The sequence below is a fragment of the Pollicipes pollicipes genome, unplaced genomic scaffold (genome assembly GCF_011947565.3).
Source record: "Pollicipes pollicipes isolate AB1234 unplaced genomic scaffold, Ppol_2.1 Scaffold_4881;HRSCAF=5763_pilon_pilon_pilon, whole genome shotgun sequence".
Taxonomy (NCBI): domain Eukaryota; kingdom Metazoa; phylum Arthropoda; class Thecostraca; order Pollicipedomorpha; family Pollicipedidae; genus Pollicipes; species Pollicipes pollicipes.
The window spans coordinates 6,486,474-6,511,465 of NW_023596576.1; the positions used below are offsets into that span (position 1 = coordinate 6,486,474).

Here is a 24,992-nt window from a genome sequence, read left to right on the forward strand (position 1 = left end):
CCCCCCCCCCCCACTTGGGAACCGGGGGTGCTTACTGCTCGACCTCTAAAAACGTCTTTGCAACTTGCGCTTGTTCTAAACGGCATTTCCCGGACGACTTGGCAAAGCCGCCTGCGTCACGCATTTCACGCGTCAAAAGATGTCCGTGGCTTTCACAGCAGTCCGTGCCTCACGTCTACCCTTTTCCTTTCTGGCTGGGTCCTGACCATGCTGCACGTGATCTTGTCTCAAGACACATCTCAGTGCGGCCCAAACAGCGAGCACCGCCACCCCGGATTCATCTGGTGATCTGCACCAACCGATTGTGTCGGCGCGATCGCCCCGGTTTCTCCTTCCTAACAGTCACATGACTAACACACAATTTGCTCACAGCTACACGCGAACGAAAGACAAAAAGCTCAGTTCGAAGTCGGCTTAATCGCCACGTTAACCTAGTGAAGTCCGGTCTCCATACACAGCTGTAGCCGAACTTAGCGCGAATGAGCCTGGGCCTACCTCATGCTGCTGAGAGGCACCAACGGAAACAGAGTAACGTCACCCAGACAGTCTAAATGAACTGCGGGAGCTCTGGCGTGCTTTGGAGCTCGCGTTGACTGTATCTTGATTATCTTGCTTGGATTGATTTCTGGGATCAGCGCCCACCCTCAGTAATGAGTCCTGACACCTATATGTGATCGAGAAATTCGGGACGACGACAGACTCTTGCAACGAAAGGAAGCCTAGCTGGTCGTGCATTTGGACCAATGAGGTCCGTATGCAGGGAATGGTTGCCTAGAACTGAACTCTGCACGGAGCAGAACGCCTCGCAACTTTCATGCACGCATTGGACCAGCCACTCACCACACACTGCATTCCTGCTATGTAAGCAGTATTTGTATGATGGTCGTGCGACATGCTTGGTCGAAGGTCCAACTGTCCTCATACATGCATAGCCCGGCCCCAAGCGTCCTTTTGACCTTCGGCCGTGACCTGGACCTCAGACTGATTCACGCATTACTTCACACGCCGATGGTACCTACATCCTCGCACAGAATGGGAGTAACATAGAGAAAAGACAACACACTTGATGGAAGCAAGTTTTCTGAGGAGTGGAAAGGAGGCGATGCCAATGGCATTAATCATGTCCATGCAGAAGCACGGCAGGTGCTCAGGAAACGCTTGAACAAGGACACTACCATGCCCAACGCAACTCTGATAAAGGGCGATTCTGCAAAGACAAGCATTAAGGAAGTCTGCAAAATTTTATCTGAATGCTTTGTGCATGTAAATATCCTCTCTGTATCAGTGCACACGAAAGTGCATGCGACTCCCCTACGCTTTTGCAAAAAAAATTATTTCATATCACTATGACATCAACAGCTCAGTAAGGAATAGCCATGATGGTCGACTTTTTTTAAACTTTTTGGTGTGAAACCAAGCAAAATGTGACATTACGGCGGGTGAAGTTCCCAAACTTACCCTCTGCCAGCAACAGCATTTTCCAAGCTCACAAGAGGCGGTAAGTTCGTAAAAAAATCGCAGGCCTATATCGTTTTTATAAGTTGTCTTCGGTGTCCGAATACCAATAGATAAATGCACTACGACTTTGAACCCAGAGACCCCATACTTATGACTGGGCATAGTAAAAGACATCTGAGTTTCTAAACAAAACTTCAACACTTAAACATTTTGAACTTAACATTTCACCCACGTTTGTCACAAAACTATATCCATGAATATATCGACTATATATATATATATATATATATATATATATATATATATATATATATACATATATTAATATATGCATGTACGCATAAATACAGAACGGTTTAAAAGCATGATTAACTAGAAAATTGACGTGTTACGTCGCACATTATTTAACGGACCTACGTCACGAACTCATTTTCATATTGGTGAATAAAAGACGGTCGCTTAAATTTCGTAAACACATGACGACATGGCTGCTAAACTGGATTCATCTCCAATAACGAACTGGACTTATCCTTCCATCCCAACCCCATTTGACCTGCTGGGTTATTTCACCATGGGTGGCTTTCCGCTTTCTCAGTCGGGGGTGACGTGGCATCCACACACACTTAACTGGTATTGCGAGTGCTGAAATAAAGTTATTTGTGCCGCGGATCAGTGCGAGCGTGCACATCTGGTCGCCTGTTAATGAGCAGCTGGTACGTAAAACAAACATCGGTCTGGCAAACAATGGGTATTTTGCGTTGCTTATCTGACTAAAGCTAATCTGATCTGATCGTTGCTAATCCGACTTCCTCGCTAATGTGATAGTCTATGAGCATGACGTCAAAGTTTCCTATCCATCTCGTGCGTCTTGTGCACTACTGAAGCATCACACCACACGCTGAGCAGATACGGCTTTTTCCGTACAATACACAAGCTTCAATGCATTCTGTTCTTCCCCAAGCAACGATTGCCTATTTGACATAACATAAAAATAAGACTCATTGACAAGAAGCAGCACTCGCTTGGTCTCGACTTCATGAATGTGGCGGTCTTGCAACCGGTCAGAAAGGCGACCATAACGACCCAGGGGAAAAGCCCGCTTGAAACTACGTTGTTGTACGAAGTCTGACAAAGAATACCGTCTGATACATTTCGTGCCAAAGATTAGCGATGGATTACAAAACGCCTCTCGACCTTCAAATATTCGCATGAGGAGGAACGCCTTGTAAACGTTCAAGTACCGCTATCTCGGAGCGTTGCTGTTCATCGCGGCGGCGCGTGCCAAGTCGAGAGCGATGGCGATGCCAATATAAGGCCAGCGAGGGAGCGGTGGCCATCACTGGTTCATGAGACGCGCTCAGAGCGATGGTGATGCCAATATAAGGCCAGCGAAGGAGCGGTGGCCATCACTGGTTCATGAGACGCGCTCCGACCACAGCGCGCACGCATGACGTCATACTGGCGTCCCCGGTGTGCGGTGAATAGCATTTGCTCATTGTATCGAGTGACACTGCTCAGACGTCAGGAGTCTAAGGATGTGACGCCAAGGTGACGTCGTCCACGGCCCGAAGGGCGGTACGGACTATTGTAAGAGAACTCGATGCTACTCCCGGCGCATTTCGCGTTTTCAGCGAGCAAATGGCCTCAAATTGACGCCTCCGAAAGAAAAGTGGGTACTCACCGTTGAAGAGCACATCCTGGTAATGGATGTCAGTTTTTGAGGCGTTCTCCAGCTCCTGCTGCTGCCATTGCTGTCGCAGCTGTTCTCGCCGTGCGTCCTCCGACACGAGTTCGGGCGTCTGGCGGAGAGCGGTGCGTCAATGGGGGACCGGACTCGCACGACCGACTCACGGGACGAACTCACGAAAGCGGCAGACTCGCAGGACCGACTCATGAGACGAACTCATGGAAGCGGTGACTCGCACGACCGACTCACGGGACGAACTCACGGAAGCGGCAGACTCGCAGGACCGACTCATGAGACGAACTCATGGAAGCGGTGACTCGCACGACCGACTCACGGGACGAACTCACGGAAGCGTGACTCGCACGACCGACTCATGGGATGAACTCACGGAAGCGGCGGACTCGCGGGACCGACTCACGGAACGAACTCACGAACGCGGTGACTCGCAGGACCGACTCACGGGATGAACTAACGGAAGCGGCGGACTCGCAGGACCGACTCACGGGACGAACTCACGGAAGCGGCGGACTCGCAGGACCGACTCACGGGACGAACTCACGGAAGCGGCGGACTCGCAGGACCGAGTCACGGGATGAACTCACGGAAGCGGCGGACTCGCAGGACCGACTCACGGGACGAACTCACGGAAGCGGCGGACTCGCAGGACCGACTCACGGGACGAACTCACGGAAGCGGCGGACTCGCAGGACCGACTCAAGGGACGAACTCACGGAAGCGGCGGACTCGCAGGACCGACTCACGGGACGAACTCACGGAAGCGGCGGACTCGCAGGACCGACTCACGGGACGAACTCAAGGAAGCGGCGGACTCGCAGGACCGACTCACGGGACGAACTCACGGAAGCGGCGGACTCGCAGGACCGACTCACGGGACGAACTCACGGAAGCGGCGGACTCGCAGGACCGAGTCACGGGATGAACTCACGGAAGCGGCGGACTCGCAGGACCGACTTACGGGACGAACTCACGGAAGCGGCGGACTCGCAGGACCGACTCACGGGACGAACTCACGGAAGCGGCGGACTCGCAGGACCGACTCACGGGACGAACTCACGGAAGCGGCGGACTCACAGGACCGAGTCACGACAATGACCACGGGAAATTCGCAGACAGACTCACGGTACCAGGCCAATGCGCGTCACAAGCATGCAGCACTGAGGCGACCACGGGGAAGGCGTGGCCTGGCGACGGACAATCTGTGGAGTGAATTCCCAAGGCTCACATACCAGATGCACCAAACAGATACACGGGAAACTCATCGGCAATATGCCGGGAGAGTTGCACGGGAAGGACTAACGGAGCACACAAGGGCAACTCACCAGACAGAGCTGGAGGACAGACGTATCTATCTGGTACACAGAGCTGAGCCACTCCAGGGAAATTAATGAACAAAGGACTGACCCGGGGGACAGGCACACTGCACACTGCACACTGCCGTAAGATACCACGGAATGTTTGGTATCATACACCGGAGACCATGGCTGGCATGTCTGCGCCCGAGCCAGAGTTCGACAGCGTTGCAGGATCTACGGGCACCATATCACCAACACAGTCGGTGCGCCATAATACACAAATTATTATCATCCTCGCCGGGATCGTTCGCAACACAGGTAATGCACGAGCGACGAGACCCATATGGCACTACTTGTCTGGCTCTTGTCTCGATCGATCCCCTGACATCAAACGACAAGGTAGCCCATTAGATTCAAGCCGGACAGTAACCAGACACACACATGCATCATTTAGATAAGACGCAAACTCGACACTTGACAAACCTGAATCGAAGGTTCTCCTCCGGCGCCGGCTTGACTACATGAGTACCAAGAGTGCCCGTGCGTCGGCGATTGCTGTATGTTGCATTAAGGCCCTCCAGTAGGCGCACGTGTTCCCTCGAACAAAGCATCAAAAGGTAACAGCACTGCAAGATTTTACGAAGACCTGTTCTTCATCACGCTAGTGGCGCTAGTTCACCTGGAAAGGTGGCCAGCTGGGCCTATGCTGAGGTCCCCCGTCAGTGACACTAGCTCACCTGCGCTGGGTCACCATCCGGGTCCCTGCTGAGGTCCCGCCGTCGGTACTCGGCCAGATCCCGGCGCATCACCGTTCGGGACCGACCCAGAGAGTCGGTGAACTCCACCCTGCGCAGACAGGCCACACGGAGACGAGCGTCAGCTGCCGCGGCGCACCGGAGTCGGTCCCGTCGCGTTAGTGTTCAGCGCTGCCACACGCTGGGCACATCGGCTGGCATGTCTGCGTGATCTGACGGGCCGACGTCACCCGCGGCGGGCTTCCGCCAGCCTCATCACTACATCGGCTGTGCCCGCCAGAGTTGAGAGCTGCCCGCGGCGGGCTTCCGCCAGCCCCATCACTACATCGGTTGTGCCCGCCAGAGTTGAGAGCTGCCCGCGGTGGGCTTCCGCCAACCTCATCACTACTTCGGCTGTGCCCGCCAGAGTTGAGAGCTGCCCGCGGCGGGCTTCCGCCAGCCTTATCACTACATGGCTGTGCCCGGTCGACATCGGACACCCGCCAGACATTCACAAAGTGGCCATGTGGAGCAGCTCAGCGCAGCCCTTAAAGCTGGAATTGGCTCGACAACATTCTAGGTTGTAACATCGTCACGCCCCGACGCCCCTGATCTGCGCCACAGCTGCTATGCTCCGAATCAGAACTTGAGGTTGTTTCTAAGTTTGTGCACATCTTCAGCCAGCAACAAACATTTAGATTGCATACAGGGGTGAGGCTGTAGGGGTACAGGGTTATAGGGGTACAGGGTTACAGGGGTACAGGGGTACAGGGGTACAGGGGTACAGGGGTACAGGGTTACAGGGATACAGGGGTGCAGGGCTACAGGGAGGAGCCCTCTGAATGATCCTGTACCGTTTGTCTGTAACTAAACCAAAAAGCGGCATTTTACGGTGCATGATGAGGACCGCGTCCACCAGAAAACAATCAGTACTACGTAATTTTGGTGGGCTGTAAATGCAACTTTTAGTGTGGCGAGGGTACAAAAAAAAACTTCCTTTGGTCGGCAAATAGTACCCACTTTTAGCCCACTTTCTTGTTGGGGGGGGGGGGGGGGCAGGCAGTGCTTTCAGGGCCCCAGAAATTGCCCTTTTTTGACACCGCTCCAGACCGTCCGCGCGGAAAAGTCGCACCACGGCGAGCCGCGCAGCCTGCTGCTCAGTTGCCAAACTCGCTCTCGCTCCGTGGCTCGGTCCGCCGGCTGACCCGGCGCGGCCGGTCGCCCAGCGCGGAGGGGGCCGGCCGCAGGGCCGTGAGCTCCACGCCACCGGCGTCGGCGTGGGTATCGACCTCGCCGCGTGCACCGGCACCGGCGCGTCACGCCTCTGATACGGCAAGACGGCCGCAGCGTCGAAACACCGGCCCGAGTATTCCACCACGTGTCGGACATAGCCGTCCCCCTGGGCGGTTATGCAGCTATTTCCGTCGGTCCGGCGGTGTCTGGCTGGCATGGACGGCGAAACGGTACGGCGCCCCACACGGTCATGGTGATTACTATCCCCGGCTGACCCGCGCGTCGTCTATTATTAAATGGCCAGTTCCATTACCCCTTAAGTGCAGGTCAGTTGGTGAAACAGACCACTAAGCCAAATAGGTAAGTGACTACCTGGGCTCTTGATTCGCTTGGATCAAGCAGACCCACATTGCAGGCCGTTCACGAGCATTTTCTTTCGAGAACACTGGTGGATAGAAAATCTTTACAGCTCCAATCAGGGGCCAAACAAAGCACTAGCGACACATGTGGCACGATTGGGCCCCGTGTGGCGCACCGCACGCGCGCAAACAATGGGAGCAAGCGCTGCAGTCCAGCAAATTTTGGAGAGCAGCCATCGCCACAGCGCCGTCAGTGCGCGCCTCCGGCTTGGAGCACGACGGTGCGTTTGGCGGCGGGTGCTCGACACAGTGATCGGCCCGCCCGGATGGCAAGACCGCGGGCAGCAGCAGTAGCCCAACCTGCAGGTGTAGGCGCGGGGTCGGCGAGGACAGACGCGCGGGGTCGGCGCAGACAGACCCGCAGGGGTCGGCGCAGACAGACGCGCGGGGGGTCGACAAAGACGGACGTGCCCGTTCTTCAGCAGGTTCACCGCGCGCTCCGAGAATACCCACGCCAAACAAATACAGTCATACACACCCTGCCACTCCTGCAGCCTTTGCCGAGCGTTGCAACGTTTTCGAGAGGCAATCAATTCGATCCCACCTGGCGTTGAAAAGCGTTCGCGAGTGGGATGAGGTCTCTACAGCCTAATTTGTGAAGCTGCAATGCTAAGATGCGATGATCCCTAAAAACCCCATCAGAATGACTGATGAATCATCAACTGAAAGCGAAGACTTCAAACTGCCGCTCCAGATTTTCCGAACATGTCAACAGCGTTCTCTTACTTGACTCAGGAGAGACAGAAGAGAGAAGGCACGATCCTTCGCGAGGTACGGACCTGCCATCAGCAGCTCGTCGTCCCGGGGATGACGAGGTGGCGCGCGATTAGGACCTCACTGATGCTGCCCACGACAGTCCACTGGGCTGAACTACCGTCGGTGGACACTGGTGGACTCCACGTTCGCGACAACTTCCTCTACGGGAGGCGGCAGAACTCGGGCGCAGCTGACACGTTAACCTGACTGCTATAGCGGGGGCGCCCGGTGACCTGACTCCTATAGCGGGGACCCCAGTGACCTGACTTCTATAGCGGGGCGCCCAGTGACCTGATTCCTATAGCGGGGGCGCCCGGTGACCTGATTCCTATAGCGGGGGCCCCAGTGACCTGACTCCTATAGCGGGGCGCCCAGTGACCTGACCCCAATAGCGGGGGCGCCCGGTGACCTGACCCCAATAGCGGGGGCGCCCGGTGACCTGACTCCTATAGCGGGGGCGCCCTGTGACCTCAATCATATAGCGGGGGCGCCCGGTGATCTGACTCCTATAGCGGGGGCGCCCAGTGATCTGAATCATATAGCGGGGGCGCCCGATAGCGGGGGCGCCCGGTGATCTGACCCCAATAGCGGGGGCGACCAGTGACCTGACTCCTACAGCGCGGGCGCCCAGTGATCTGACCCCTATAGCGGGGGCGCCCAGTGACCTGACTCCTATAGCGGAGGCGCCCGGTGGCCGACTCCTATAGCGGGGGCGACTGGTGGCCTGACCCCTATAGCGGGGGCGCCTGGTGACCTGACTCCTGTAGCGGGGGCGCCCAATGACCTGAATCCTATAGCGGGGGCGCCCAGTGACCTGAATCCTATAGCGGGGGCGCCCAGTGACCTGACTCCTATAGCGAGGGCGCCCAGTGACCTGACCCCTATAGCGGGGGCGCCCAGTGACCTGACTCCTATGGCGGAGGCGCCCGGTGACTGACTCCTATAGCGGGGGCGACTGGTGACCTGACCCCTATAGCGGGGGCGCCTGGTGACCTGACTCCTATAGCGGGGGCGCTGGGTGACCCGACTCCTATAGCGGGGGCGCTGGGTGACCCGACTCCTATAGCGGGGGCGCTGGGTGACCCGACTCCTATAGCGGGGGCGCTGGGTGACCCGACTCCGATGTGAACCTAACGCCTGGCGACCGACACATGCAGGAACGTGCCACCTTTGGGGGATATCACAAAACATACTCTGGTGAAACTTTAATGTTGGTTATGCCTTATGCTACCACCGGACAGCGCCGCTGAAAAAATCAAGATTTACCACGCAATATTCGAGTAGAAACCACGCAGTCCACCTTTCAGAACAGCACTGCACTTTTTTATTCATTACAACTCCAGATGTCGTTTATGGAAAGGGTGACCTTTGCGTATACAAGACCTCCCAGTGAGATATTCGTCGAAACCTGTGCGACTGTATGCGAAGATTTCACGTCCATCTCGTCCAAAAATGGCACACAGTTTGGCCTGATAGAGAGAGCTAGCCGCAAGCCCCATCAACTACGCCGTTCATACAACTCATGTGTTGTGTGTTGTGGTCAGAATGCGTTGGGTCACTTATGGGTAAGAATGTCGCCAGTGGAAATGAACGTTCGTAATGCAAACAATGTTCCCCAGAGCCAAAGCGCGTTTCGAAAAGGTCCATTGTGCTCAATGACGTGAGGGAAAAATGAAAGCTCTAGCATGACGTTGCGTTGAACTCGGGTGATAATGGCCTCACATTTGTATACATTTTCCCATTAATAATTGTCATGCCGTCCTTGCATTTCTTGCAAAAGAATGTTGGCTAATTAGTACATTGCCCATTACATACATTTAATAACGCATGACATCAACATGACATTGACATAACGCACGCATTACATAACGCAACAAAACCAGTACTTCCATAGTGATATGCAGGGACTCTAACGGCATTTCTCCCGTCGGAGCGGTTGCTTCAAATGGAGATTCTGAGCTACTGACAATTTCAAGAAATCGCCAGCCGAATTGGACGCGTGTTCTGTGAAAGGAGCAAAAAACGGGATGCTTTCTTTAACACCGATTTTACGCCGGACACTCCCCTAACACCTCCCTTTAACACCGGGGCAGGTGTACAGCGCACCTGTTGTTATTTGGGCTTAAGGGCGTGTCGACAACCGCGGTCATTTTGCGCCCAGACTATTGCTGTCACGGGCACGTGGCCATGTACCAGCTTCAGGTACTCGCGCCCATGCGAGCAGCGTCCGGGCAGCCAAGTATTCTGGAATGCCATGGACTCCAGCGGCCCGGGGTAGTGTACGCCCACATCGTGCTACGTGCAACGTTCGCTCCAGCCGAACACGATTCAAAGCGGCGCATTTCGCATATTATCGGGTGCTACCGGCAAGAAAACGCCGCGGCCCCGTCCCCACCATGTCCGTACGTGCTCGCTTACATGCCGTACATGGCGATCATGTCAGCAACGGCGATTGATCGCAGCAATGAAATGGTCTGGGTGTGTTGTGACGTTGGGCTGCCGAGGCTACCGCCCCGGGTCCTGTGACGTTACGGGTGGGGTGCCGCCAGTGACCCAGGCCGGCGGGCTGACTGTGCCTGGACGTCCAGCGGGCCCGGGGGAGCGGGTCAGGCCGGCCGGCCGGCACAGCCAGGGCACCGACAGGCCAGGTCTTAACTGGTCCCGGTGCAGCTGGCAGGGCAGGCCGGCCTCGTGCCCGCAGATGCACGACGTCGGCGCCGCGGCGCGTCAGGCCGGCCACGTGCGCCGCAGTCCCGTGTACTCCGGTGCATGCCCGCCGGTCCAAGGCCAGCACCGCGGCGTCCAATGGGTGGTGCCGCGCACCGTACGCTGCACAGCATTGATTGAAAGCCAAAAGACGGCCGTTACATTTGGAAATCGCGCTCACAAACGCCAAATATGAACTCCTCGACAATTATGTTTTGACTGCCTTTGATTGCCACATAGCTTATGAAATGGAAGGAGTTGAATGACGTCATTATGACACAATGCATGTCGAGGTGACTTTGAAATACTCTCCCGATATACCTTTCCCAATATTCGCGGGCATGTAGCTCAGAAACTATAGGGGCTTAGGTATTAGGAAGGGCAGGATTACGAACAGCACCGAAAGGACTTCCAGATCGCTGTTTTACTTCAAAACCCACTAAGAATGTGGAAAACTTCCTTTAAGAGACAAGGTCACGCAAAGGTGACCTTCGACGTGGTATTCTATGAGTTATGCTGCACTACGTACTCACGTTACACGGCAAACACTATTCAATGGAATGTTTTACATTTCAAGTTATTGAAGGAAGCATCAGATATGATGAAACGCGTTCACATATAACTATTGACATACTTTTAAGTGGAAAAGACTGCTCTAGAGAGCACGATGTCCCAGTTACGCCAGCATGTTCCTCGATACGTCACTGTTTAACGACGTCATCGAACCTTGCACAACTTTGATTGAGAGCCAATTGACGGCTACTATATCTGGAAATGGTGCTCACGAACGACAGATACGAACGACTCGGCCATTGTATTTTCTTGGCACTGGCCGCTGCAAGGCTCATGGAATGACAGTATTTGAATGGTATTATTACAGCGGCATGAAGGCCAAGGTAACCTTGAAATACTTCCCCCGAAATAGCTTTCCCGTCTTCACGGGCGTGTAGCTCAGAGAGTAGATAGGTTTAGATTTTAAAAAGGGCCGGGTTGTAAACTGCGCTGAATGATCCTCAAGATGACCATTTCAGCGCAAACCTCCTTAGAAGTGTGGAACGCTCCTTCAACCGCAGCATGTTTTCGATGCGTTCAGTTTCAGAACAGGCATCGGCATCGCTTGATGCGTCATTTCTCATAGACACTCTGCTCGCATTCCCGCCAGCAACAACAAATATGAAATGAGCGTCCACTTCTCTGCGCTTGGATGTTATGTAACGCATCTGTCATATATGGAATAATAACTTCCTTAAATGGTTCAAATTACGCTTACGTTTGCATCTGGTTGAGAACCAGAAGCCACAAGTCAAAGCAGACTAAACGTCGGAGTAGTTTCCTATTCAGTTGGGCGTGGGATGGGGGCCGGCACCTCAGCCCAGCTCGAGCTCCAGCCCTCCCCCTCACAAATGTTGAGAAGAAAGTGGAACAAATCCGAGAAAGAGCACTTTTGTCGGCATCTTTTTGGGCCAGATTACGTCATTTCTCACAGCTCAGCCTCTCCACCCAACCCATTTAGCAAAACTACGCCTATGACCTCAGCACAAGAGCTTGCGACTCCAGAGGGTGATGAAGGGGGCTGCATCGCCGCTACAGCGCCACGCTGCACTGCCCCCGCTCTACATAAGGGTCCACTTTACTCAGCTGCTCGAGTGCCGGCCGACTTTATGACGCCACAAAGTCGCAACTCGGTGTCCCGTCCCGACAGCTCAGTCGACTGCAGCACCTGGCGTCCAATCCATCCACCCGTGGCCGGGTGGGTTCAAGCCGCTTGGGTGCTCGCTGTTTGCCTTTGACTGAGGTGGCCTGCGACCGATAGTCAGGGCCACGGCAAGTCAGGTGACGCCAGAGGGCAAGACGGACAGTGCCGAGCATTACAGCACATTAAACTTTCGCAATCAAAGTCTGCCGTTGACGTGGAATTTTCCGATTGGATGGTAAGGGTCAGGGCTCACACAATGAGCGCTGCTGAGCGTGCGCCTGATCCACCCATTCAAAATGTGCGGACTAAATCTCCAAAAAAGCAGGCGGTAATGCAAGTGGCGTAGGAGAGCCTACTGGCGGCCCACCGTTTCACGCCATGATTCAGTGCTTGTCCGCCGTATGCTCTCCGCGACGATTACCCCGGTCCGGCGGTGTTTCGGCGATTTTTTTATTGCAACGACCTCAGGCATATCACATGTGCTGGTCTGAACTGCAGTCGTCGTCCCCCATCCCCCCACCCCGTAGTATATTGTTCCCCGACCAGCTAAACACGTGCAGGACCCACAGTGCTGACACCACTCGTCGCTTCGTCCTGAATCGTCGCAACATTTCGTCTCTAGGGCAGGCAAGCTGAGGCTGTCAACCAGGAGCCGGTTCAAGCGTTGTCCTGGCTGGAACTCTGCACGAGCGCCCGCACATACCCAGAAGAAGGGTCCCTGTATAGGTCAGCCTCGGTAGCAAGGGCTGTTCCCAGTTAAACGCGGTCTTACCCATCACTCACTTCGCTCCTCCATCCCGTTGTCGTGGAGTGTTCATAACTGAACGAAATTACTCTAACCCCAACCAAATCAACAGGGGTATCAATTTTGGTAAATCATTTGGGGGGGGGGGGGGGGCGGACCAAAGACCTAACAATCTATTCCCACATTTTTCTCACCATGTGCAGCGCACGTTATTTTGATGAAAGACAATACCTGTATCTATTTTTATATGATTCATAAACGTTTTTAACTTAAGCAGCATAGTAGTCATGCAGGGGTGGACCCAGGAAGCAGCAGAGACTGGACGCACGCGCCTCTTCGGATCGGCAAGTGCAGGCGGGGCACCTGCACTGCACTTAAATTTAGAGGCCGCCTTAGGGCGTCGAAGGCGATCTTCCATGACGATCATGAGAGGCGGCACGTAGTTTGGTTGTAGGGGTTAGTCCTTCACGAGTTGGCCATGAAGGGCTTTGGTCATCCCCGCATTCTGGAGTCTTTCACTTTAACCAAACAAAACGTTGCGCGCCTTATGGCCCTTGAAACGATAAGTCTACTGTATAGTTTATCGGCTCAGCTGGTACGAATTTCATCTGTGGTGAGAGCCGCCATGGCTTTTTATTTCGAGGAAAGTGAGGGTTGTAGTGCTGGTACAAGTATAGCTGTATACTGGAAGCACACATCGGTATGGGGAGGTAATCATCCCGCGACATTAACGGATCCAGCTACCAGGTTTGGGGTCCACACTATCCGGCCACATTGCAAAACCTACTCCAATTGTCTTTTGGTCCTTGGATTTGGTTATAGCACTCCATCCCTCCGCAAAAGGTGCTGCTTTATTACAGTTCAGATTTTCTGTGTTATGCGAGTGGTGCGCACAAATTTCGGCCTCAATTTGGCGCCGTAACACATTTCTCAACCCAACTTTTCTGCTATGGCATTAATGAGTTACATAGGCCAATACTTGTATGGGATTTAGACTAAAAGAAAACTTTTCCCATAAAATACCTAAAAATGTGCTGTAAAAACAACGATGAAAATGAGTTTACTGTAATTGTGGAGCAAACAATGCGTGTGCTATTAATGGGACCTCCACATGACTATTTGTAATTAACACGCACTCTGGTCAGGGATCAATTTGACCCTTCCCCTTCCGAAGGTTCCCACAATGATTTCCGATCGGTGCGGCGTAGCCCTTCTAGCGTTGGTAGGTGCACAGCTACATACGACAAGCACACGTTTCTATGGGGAGTTACGCATCCAGCTCTGCACCAAACTTTGCATAGCTGTAGACAATTGAATAACGTATTTTGGGATACTGAAAGTTACACGTACATGGTCAGGTCGCTGACCTATGGCAGGTCGAAGTCAGGCCATGACCGCCAGTAAAGACAATGTCTGTGGGATCGCTCAACCTGATGTGACAACGGCGTGTCAAACGAAGCAATACATCTCTGAGAAAGTTTATTAAACAATTAGCCAGCCGAGGTTAGAATTGCGAGTAATTTCATTGAACTTGTATCAGTAGAATTGCGAGTAATTTCATTGAACTTGTATCAGTATGAAGGTCAGACCGACGTCAAAACCTTCACTGCTACTTCGTCACTGAAAAACGTGCTTGAAGGGGTAGTTTTAGATGATACTCTTAAATTTATTGCTCGCAGGGGCGTCCACGGACATCTTATCTCAACTTCTCCCGGGTTAGAGGTCACTGACCTAAAACGACCCCCATCAATCATTTTCCCGATCAATGCGGCGCAGTCGTTCCGACCGATATAACCTGAAATAAACACCAGTAAAATTTTGCTTAGAACAAGTATCTAGGGTTCTTAGAACAAGCATCTAGGGTTAAGGCGGTTGCATAAGGAGGTCCGGAGGCACTACGGATACCGATCTGGAGTTTGACCCTATTTGACCTAAAAGTTTATTGGTAACTTGACCTAGTCTATCTTAAAACTTGACAGAAGCGAGTTCATACGTATGTCTATCTCAGAGGGTCGAATGAACCCCCTCCCCCACTGAGCGCGTCGTATTCAACCCGCCACCTATGCCCGAGTTAACTTGCTGGTGCGCGCCTGAGACGCTCGTAAATGTTCATGAAGTGAATGGCTGTCGTATTTTGTAAGACATTTTAGTTCCACGTGGGCTAGCTCTTCTTCGAGAAGTAATAAACGGGCCAGTATTAACAGACCAGCCCACAATAAGTTTCACTTTAATGCGCACGATTGCGCATTATCAAATTGTACCATTCTCTGCTGCGCCTTTCATGTACCTTGCAGTCTTTCATGCGCCTTGCAGTCTGAAGCTTGATTTAAACCCGAATATGTGAAGTTTCTGGACATTGCAAAAGAACACAGCTAAACGTTTTAAAACACAGTGACGATAAGCTTCCAGATAAAAGTCCAACTTGCCAGTGTTTTTGCCCCAAAAGTGTAGGGCAAACATAGAAGCATAAGCAGTAGTAGCATGCGCAGTAGCAGGATAAGCAGTAGTAGTATAAGCAGTAGTAGTAAATTTGGGGGTTTAAGTGGCGCATCGACGTGTCCTCCTTCTAGAAGGCATGCCGGCGACAGTTTGCTTAAAAGCGACATGCAGTGCTTCTTTATCGAAGGAAATGCAGTCCAAAGAGGTCTTACAGACTCCTCACCGTCTATCACTGTGAAGTACATTACTATCGTTCTGGTTACTTCTTTTGATCGCCAGTTATCCGAGGTCAAATTGTGTCAAACCCTTGTAAACGCAGTTGACCTTTTGCGGGTCATACGAGTTTGACCTTAATGGCACCTGAGATAAAAGGAGGGTTCTATAATTTGTTAATTTTGCCTATTCGGTCCGGTTTCAAGTGTTCAGGGTCACGTTCACCACACGCAGGTACACACCTGATGCAGTTTGACGAGAACTTTCCAAGCCCGTTTTCTGCGTGGCTCTAGCTTGCTTAGTTTTCGATATCTTAGGGTGCTTCTGAGGCCCTTTTCTCGTAGGGTAGGGCGAAGGTGAAAAAGCATCGCAGCGCGAGGATTAATAAGACCTCCACCAGGCCCTCCGGGCCTAACAATCGGGACCTGATGGAGACACAACCCTTGTGGCCCTTCCCCCTCGTCGCATACGCCCCTGCTCAGAACAATGTTAATTGGGTTGCTGTTGTGAGCAATTCGTATCCAATGCCTACCACGGCGCATCCGCCTATTAGCAACCATTCTGCAACATCAAGACTGTAGTGTGTTTCTGACCTTGCTGCTTCATGGAGCCGCGCACCAGTGTTGTTATCCGACGCGAAATCCATAGAACGGCGCCTCGTGCCATGGGCGACACATGCAGCGGGACGTGACGCTTGTCCGCAGCCTATGCGACGCAACAAACATTCGATAGATTTTGGCCGATAAACCTGAACTAATTCACACGTGTGGGCTAACGTGAGCCGAAAAACATCCAATCAGGCGTTACAAGAGACGCGAATGGTACATATGCATGCTCTTCATGACACCATTCATGCTTTCGACAATACGATGCACACACTTAGCAATGCTATGCATGCATTCAACAATGTTATGCATGCATGCAACCGTGTCATCCATGCTTCAATCGTGCGATTTACCACAACCCCTGCAAAACAAACATATTGAAAATCGTTCACTCGCATATCCCTTCTCAACAATGACATGAAATTGTGCAAAGGAAAGTGACACAATAAACATCCTGCATTGATGTGCAGCGACTTCTTCCACGATGTGGCTTCAACGATGGCACTGCATCTCGTCTTAACCACCAAGTTACGGAAAAAAAACAAAGATAATTCTGTATCTAGCACCGGAGTCCTAACAGCCGTACTTGCCAGAGGTACAAAGCAAAAGGCGACAAAGACAAAGGAGTATTGGGGTCATGGCTACGGACACTGGTGGTTGTGGAGGGGGGCGGGGGCAGGATCCCACAAGATTTGTCAAATTCAATATTGCGCGTACTCTTCATATTTTGGGCCCAGGAAAGCTATGGACACACCTGCTCTGAGAAGATGCCTTCGGTGCTCAAGACCTTGTCGAGTCAACTTCGCCAGAGAACTCTGCGCCCAAGCCGAGCAGCTTATACATTTAACACCTGATCGCATTTCAGAACTGCATCTGCCCTCCTCCACCGGCCTCCGGTTCATACTGCACGCACGCTGTAGCTCGGCTCACCGGCAGTGTGATGTAGCCACCAGCCCCCACTCGTTCTGGTTCGGAGCCCGCCCTGTTACCCACACCACCTGGCTACGGCCTCTTGCGTGTGTGTGCGGGGGGGGGGGGGGTCTTCGTGCGAGAGTGACCCAAGATCGTTGCAGTACTGATTCACTTCGATCTCCTCCCCTTAATCCCAGACTTTGAAATGGTTATTGCGCACTTAAGCACCTCTTACCAAAAATAAACTATAATTAGGCCTTTCACCAACGAGGGAAGGATGCACTACGCAACAAAAACGGAACGAGTCGATAACTCCTTTAATTCCTTTTGTATACATCACAAACCCTATTTTGCTCGGTTGGATTGAGTGCAACGATGAGAGCTGAGTACAAGATTATGAAAAGGGCAAAAAGGAAGTCTCATTACGCATTAAAATATGTCCCTAAACAGAAAAGCACTTAATCTTTCAGGTATCCTTCGTGTCCGCCTTCACAATAAAAACGGTTCATACCATCTGATTTTCTAAAAGCTCGTAACCAACGCCTGAGGAGAAAAACCTCAAGAGGAGGGGTGCCATCGAAGCATGCATATAACTTCGCCAGAAGCATACCAGGGGCGTGGCACAACGCGCACTACTTTTGGAAGTTCTCTTGGGAGATCACACTCTCCGAAAACATGAGAGGGATTCCATCAAACCGGAAGAAGACACTCAAAATTTTGCGTAGCTGCAATAAAACAGGTCTCCCAAACATGGCCAAATTAACAAACATTCGTCACCATGAAGGCATACCTAAACGGGCGAGATTCATCGTCCGAGATTGCACGAAGCACATCGCACGAGTGTCCACCCTTGGTGGCTATCTTCGGCCTGTACGTTGTTCGCCCAGTGTCTGCCACCTCATGCGATCTTTCACCATGCATACGTCGCAGAGTGAGCGTTGTTTGTGGCGCAGGTGAACATTGTTTTGAGTCGAAGCTCCGTCTCAAGGACATCGTCAAGGATGTAAACAACGCTAGTTGGCGTTTTTGTTGCAGTGTAAATCTTTGTAACATTTTCCACCTTTTTACTGCAATTTCCGTTATTACTCAGCCCAAATATTTAGAAAAAGGCGACACTACGGAAGTCTTACAGTGGAACGTTTCCCTTGTTTTGGGCTGCATTTAGATTAAGCGTGGGACTTTCGGTTATTGATCTTTTCACATCAATATTTTGTTCATATTCAAGATAATCCACTTACATGAGTCAATTTAATGGCACGCCATCACCACTTTCCAATAACTCCCATGTTCTAGGTGGGTGGAATATAACTGTTATCATGCTTTAACACGGCTAATACGCATCAGCCGAAGCGGCGCTGGTGAGTGCGTTCCGGAAAATTACCATTCGTCGTCTGGCGTGACGGACTCGGGATCTGTGGTCTCCTTCTCCTCTGCTGCGCGGTGCTGACGTCGCTCTGTGACGTCATCGATCACCTTCCGCTGGAAATTGACGAGGAATCGTTCGTTTGTGGCGTCATCCTCCAGGGCCGCGGTTCCCGTGCGCAGTTTTTCATAAAGACTTGCTTTCGCCTCCAACGCCATCCTGCGGTGGAGAACGAAACGGAGTTTTACACCTCTGCCGTAAACACGAGTGAGTAGATAACGTGCGCCCCAGGACTGTGGGGTCGAGATAAAGGGAAGTCAACGAACTAAGGCTGGAGCTGATTACAAACACACCTTTAGACACAGTTCGTTAGAAGCTTGTTTTTCGGCTCTATACTGACTTGCACCAATTAAGCAATGCTTTTTAGCCATGCAAGGGCGAAACACTTTCAAAATCATTACAGAAACTGACACAAAAAGCCCTTAAGCCTAAAGCTAGAAATCAGAAGCAACGGAATCGAATCGCTGTGCACTGATGGAAGGTCGGGCCAAAATGACCCCGCATACTCATCACAGGTCCTGCGTGGCCAGGTATCACATTACGACGCATCTTCGTTGCCCTGGCCCGCACCAGCTCAGAGACGTATCCGGGCGGGGGGGGGGGGGGACACAGAAACCACGACCCCCCCCCCCCGATTCCTGAGCTAGAGGCCTTCAAAAGATACTGAAAGATTTCGAAGAAACTTGGTCCAAATTCGCAGGAGTACGGAGAAAACTAGGTATTTGCCTCCCCACATAGGCGGATCCTGGGGGGGGGGGGCACGGGGCCATGCCCCCCCCCAAACCTCTGAGAGCATGCTTTGGTCCCTCAAAACATTCCCATAACTTCATAAAAAATTCGGCTACTTACCGTCTGTTTTAACTTGAACTGTTTTAACTGTTTTGTTTTAGCTTCTGTTTAAGATTCCAAAGCATTTCGGTGTTTTTTTCGGTTTTGAATTGTGTCCCTTCTAGGTACTCGCGAGAGGCACCATGCACTGGACCTCGGATCCCACACCAGCCAGCTGGCGACGAACGGTTGCCCCCCCCCAAAAAACCTCCAGACTAGATCCGTCCCTGGGCCTCCCCCAAGTAAAATTTCGACCGAGGGCCTGCACCAACTGTGTCATTCGGATCGTGTCAGGGCCTCTTCTAAGGAAAAGACGGAGAACCTAGCTCGTGGCGTGGGACTCGAAGCACTTCAATTCAATTGTCACTTTTGGCCCCGAAATATCATTTGTTCTTATCATTTCAAACGTTTACCGACGAAAGACTAAAACATATACGTCAACACAAGCACAAAAAGTTTAAGCGTGACACTACTTGCTAACCTCCACCCAAGGCCAGTTCAATACGCGACCACAGGCGACAAATATGCTTATTAATCAGGGATCGGCTAAGCTAAAAAACTGCCGTTATGATGTTACCGAGTTCTGTGAGGTCCCAACATGACTGCGTCTTCAGCCACACGAAGAACCAACGCCATCTAGGTGGCTAAAACATAAAGTGCCAGTCAAGGAGGGCAGACACCTAATCAATCCCGCATACATTTCTCGAAATGATTTAACACGATACACGAACGTCTTGTACTTTAATAGTTGGTGAACAAATGTCTGGAATTTCCACCGTGAAGCACATGGTCCTCCTACGCACAAGGTGAGCAGGGAACTTGGTCGATACAGCTCCCTAAAAACGCAGTCACGCTGGGGTCTCACAGGACTCGGCTGCAACATTAGTGCCTACGGAGAAAGCACACCACTTCGCGGAACACAGCTTATGAGCTCGACCACCACATCTATAACCGCCATGGAAGAGTATCTTCAGCGCCCTAAGACGGCCTCTAGATGGGTGCCTTTATTACTGATCAATTCCCCCCCCCCTCTGGATCCGCCCCACGCGCGAATACTACGTGGGGGAGGGTAGATCATCGGACCCCGCACTGACTACGTAAACTGACTAAGCCAACAAGTTGAAGCCAGGTATGCTATATCCACCGCTTTATCGTCACGTAGACCCACAAAGACCCCGCCGAAAACGTGCCAAAACAATGCTGGTCAAGGACGTAACCAAGGTGGGGACAACCAACCCCCTCGGGCCAGGAAGTTGAACAAAATGCTGGCGATTTCACAAAAACGCGGTCTAAATAAGGACGATTTTAAATAAAAGTTGACATTTGTTCCAACACCTGAGGATACGTTTGTCAACGCGTCTGATGGCTGATAACAGTTGAGTATCGCATCCCCATCCATAAAGCAAATGGGACACCTGACGCAAAATGGGAACGAGTTAGTCGTCGATATTAACAGCATGCTGGTGTAATCATTATACAGTAAACTTATGCATGTCCAAAACACTTCCTTTTCTCCACCTGCTTAAAAAGCTTTAGGTAGACTTATGTATTTGCCAAACAGAAAGCTTAGAGCGCATTTGAACGCCCTTTCAGACGACTTTTTCTTCTGCTTCGTGCACTCCCAGTGTCACCATTTTTCTCTGAGACGGGGAGACAGGGAGGAGAGTCGCTGAGACCTCACTGGGTCGCCCCCAATGTCACCATTTTTCTCTGAGACGGGGAGACAGGGAGGAGAGTCGCTGAGGCCTCACTGGGTCGCCCCCCCCCCCCCCCCCCGAGTCCGAGGAAGTCGCTGTCATGGGTTGCGTCCTATCAAATCAGACTGAAACAAGATCAACTCAAGCATCGCCAACTTGGGTCCAGTTTTTGGACTTGGATGAGCCATAACGTAGTGTCAGCCTATAGTGTTTTCCCACATAACCAAACAATGTATACCAAATTGATATAACACGGTCTCAAAGCAACACGACGGGCTAGCTTGAAGGGATACATTATACACCGGCAACCTCTCGCCGACTCCGTGGCGCAACGGTAGCGCGTCTGACTCCAGATCAGAAGGTTGCGTGTTCAAATCACGTCGGGGTCAGGAACCTTTTGCGTCGATACTCTTGAATTTAACATTAGACGAACGTTTCAGTGCAGCCAGAACCTTCCATTGCCGTACAAATTGCCATCGAGGCTTTACTGCGCACTCAGCTGCTGAGGCTATATGGCGTCGCCTGCCTCTCACCCTGGCAAGAAGGGCGTGCACCGCGAGGAATCGAACCCCGTACCTCTGGTTTCCCAGACACGTAGCTTCGTCGCGTGCCTTGGAACCTTGGACACACAAGCTGTTGCTCCTCTTCTCCCATCAACATCAAGTTATATGGCAGCCAGTCACTCATATATGCACCTCAAGCAAGCGGACAGGCCAGGACGGCAACCCTCTAACGGCATATGAATCCTGACGGATGCGGACACGGCGGTGGAGACATAAGTCTGATAGTGTGGATGGATATTGGACTCGATTCCTTCGCGCCCGTTTTTACGTTTTAATCCCTTTACGTTGGTAATGGGATGATGCGACCCCACAGGCCCACTCCATGCTCAGCCACCATCCCACTCTCATCTTAGAATACAAGGGTGCAATCAAAGTGGACTTAAGTTTAAGCTCCGTGGAATAATTCCATATCGGGAGTTAGCGCTGATTGCCTGCGGACACTGTCGACTAGTTTGCTTGATTGTTCGATGCACTGGAAGCCGATACCAGCGTCGGAACTGGCCGGTATCTCTGCATCTACGCTGGTGACGGTGCGTTGTTAAAGAAAATATTGCATCTTTCCTACGTAGACGCACCTGTCACATAACGACACTGTCTGCCAGCCTGTCAGACAGGGCCAGGTTCTCAAAGCTGTGTGTTCGGATGCAAACGCTCTAAGCCGTGTCATATACCCAGATATGGTGGAAATAATGATGCGTCTACTATTTGTAAGTCACTTATATATAGGACAAGGCAGCAAAACTCGTCGTATATGGAATGTGCGAACATTCCTCCTAAAGCGCCAGACAAAATGACGTGGCTTCCATGTTTCGCCATGACGCTAGGTACCGGAACCCTTCCGCAATGTCCAGGATGAATGCACGGCACTCGAGACTTCTGAGGATATGTCGCATGACCGTGTTTTTAGTTTCTGGTGAAATGCGTATGGCGCTCCATCAGCGCAGACAACATACTCGCAAAGAATCTAGTTGAAAGGCCAACTGCAAGCTTCTCGTATTCAGGAAAGAAGACTTGATGTTTGACCTACCGCAATAGGCTGTGAGTGCACCTACGCTGGGCTAGAAAAAAAAACAGTTGACCTCGATACGGGTTCCATCTTTTGTTACCCGACATTAAAGGCCTCAGCTGGAAAAAAAACGCTTTAGTACGCTACTTTTTTGGGGTGATTCCATTCTGGCTACATCACGGTACCTCCCACTTGCGTCCTCGCATGTTTACATCATACCAAACTACAGCGGAAAGCAATGAACATGCTTCAAAATACTTCGGCTGATGGGAAACCATCCAACCAACTGGGCCCGGATCACATCAGTCTCACATCACGCGCAACGTGTTGGACCCTGAAACAAGTACAATGTATTGAGGAAGCGCCAGATGGCACGTGATCCACCTCACGTACCAATACCCACGCCCAGCACCCTCGTAGACAAGAGTGAGTCGATGAGAAAGCTCTGACTGGCGATGGATCGATACGTGTGTCGTGCGTCTGGCCTGACTGGCTGACTGGCAATGCATTACCCCGCTATAACCGGGCCGTACCGCCGTCGGCCGTCGGCGGCGGCGCGGGCAGCGCGCAGATGCCTCTGGCTGGCTCACCTGGACCGGTCCAACTCGCGGGCTTCCTCCGCCGTCTGCTCCTTGTCGCGCAGGTCGCGCTGCTCCACGCCCGCGTTGACCTTGGCCCAGACCTTGGACTTGCCCTCGGGCCGCTGGCGCCGTTCCGGCCTGCTGCGTAGCGTCTTTGATTCCTGTTGCTTGCGGTGCAGCTCCGCCTTCAGGTCCACCAGCTGCGGTCACAGAGACAAGTGCCCACGGTGAGGGACTGCCAGCAATGTTAGGAAATAGCACAAGGAGTAGTGTCCCCTCCCACACATGCCCAATGTTTCATGAACATGATCATGTACCAATGGATATAGCTCTCTGTTGATCCTGACAGCACTATATCCCCTCCTCAATCTCCTCTCCATCCCTTTACATCATTTGTATGCAGAGCCAAAGCAAAGATTGTTCACAGCTGCAACAGCAGAATAGAAGTTAGCCACCTGAACTCAGAAAGACAATGCCAGACATGCATACAGCCAGCCAGCCAAACGGAACTCAGCATTAAGGCAGTCCTGATCAGACCTGCTTCTCACTAAACCATTCCAACCTTGAGGATCCGAATAGTACCAAAATGTTGAAAAGTTGACAAATACTTACAGAAGATGAACCAACATCAATTTTCTTATCCCTGTCCATGTCAATTCTTTTGACAGATCTCTTGTAAAATTGAGCAGGTTCACAATATTCACAGTGTTTAAGTAAATGTAATCAACTAAAATCCAGCCTTTTTCATGCTGTAACCTTGCTATTCTTCTCAACAACTTATTGCACTGAAAAGAGGAGCTTGTCAGTCCCTTAACCCCATGGCTCATCCAGACTGATGTCTCACCACAGGGTGTGCCTTTAAAACTCAGTAGCTAACTGTCTTACTTAAGGATGCTGATGTACAGGGGTGCACAGATTTTTGGGAAAGAGAAGTTCATTTAACCTGCATGAGTAAATTGTTATCACACATCATTATGGGTTCCTCTTAAAATGATGGAAAACTGAAAACTATTGTCATCTTAGCCTCTACATCTCATGCAAATACTGATGTAGTATGATGAAGAAGTTTGACAGCTTTTTAGCACACCCTCAAGTATTGATACCAACCATGTCACTTTAAATGCAATCATATTAGAGCCTACAGGTGGCTGAGTTATTGCTGATGTTGAACCTATTAATGCAATGAGGAATGTTAGCCAGGCCAGGCCAGGGTTAAGACAAATACCCCCATAGGCCAGGGTTGAGATAAATACCCACAATGCTCAGTGCGAATGGAATCAACCAGTCATGTTTATAAAGTGAGGAAAGATCCCTTTGAGAGCTGTAACCCTCAAAGTATGTAAGGTACAGTGTTGTGTCAAAATTAAGATGCTACAATGTCTATTTTTCCATTTATGGACCATTTTTTGCCTTAAAGAACACAACATTTACAGAATGACCTCTTTAAAGAGCATTATATTACTATGTACTCGACTGTAACCTCACTGGCCACTTGTGTCACATTTAAGTTTACGTTACCCAAATACACAATTGCATACACAAAATTAATGGCTACTGGGTTTGTAAACTGAACTGGTGACACCTGAGAAGTGTCAATATTTCAAATCTGCCCAAATACAACAGCATCACAGTGTGTATGGTTTCACAGTTGATTTGCTAGTAACTTCCTGTTTGTATATGACAGTTGCCCAATTATAACAACACAGTCACAATAAGCCCATAAAGGAGCATTTATGCCAGCAAAATTTAGGAAAAAGTTAAGCTAGTAATTAATAAAAAGATCACTAAAACAAACTGAGGATTATACACAAACGGCTTGGTACGGAATGCTTTGGAGCGCAATAAGATGGATTCTCGTACACTTATCAACTTCACCTTCACTGGCACCCGTCCGTCTAAGCGTCTAGTGTTGTTCAGAAGCTCATGCGCTCCCAACCTTGTGTACGATAGCTTGCAACGCCGTCTTAGCGCATGCGGC

General features: G+C 51.3%; 1 protein-coding gene and 1 non-coding gene across 2 annotated transcripts; one reads left to right on the forward strand and one right to left on the reverse strand.

Annotated features, from left to right (window-relative positions):
- Positions 1-496: 496 nt before the first annotated feature.
- Positions 497-24,992, reverse strand: LOC119099691 (coiled-coil domain-containing protein 174). Its single transcript, XM_037222756.1, has 7 exons — positions 24,951-24,992; positions 23,627-23,799; positions 23,024-23,214; positions 18,298-18,498; positions 5,196-5,304; positions 3,140-3,257; positions 497-504 (listed from the first exon to the last, which is right to left on the reverse strand). Exons 2-7 carry the CDS (start codon positions 23,663-23,665, stop codon positions 497-499), a joined length of 666 nt encoding a protein of 221 aa, XP_037078651.1. The 5' UTR covers positions 23,666-23,799; positions 24,951-24,992.
- TRNAW-CCA (transfer RNA tryptophan (anticodon CCA)) lies at positions 21,182-21,253 on the forward strand. The gene has a single exon. It is a non-coding gene; the product is annotated as a tRNA-Trp (tRNA).

Coding starts and splice junctions, on each gene's coding strand:
- LOC119099691 (XM_037222756.1), bottom strand. CDS start 23,665: ATGGACAGGGATAAGAAAATTGATGTTGGTTCATCTTCT. Junction 5,305..18,297: donor GTCACGCCAGACGACGAATG/GTAATTTTCCGG, acceptor CTGTCTGCGCAG/GGTGGAGTTCACCGACTCTC. Junction 3,258..5,195: donor CGGATGGTGACCCAGCGCAG/GTGAGCTAGTGT, acceptor GCTCTCCGCCAG/ACGCCCGAACTCGTGTCGGA.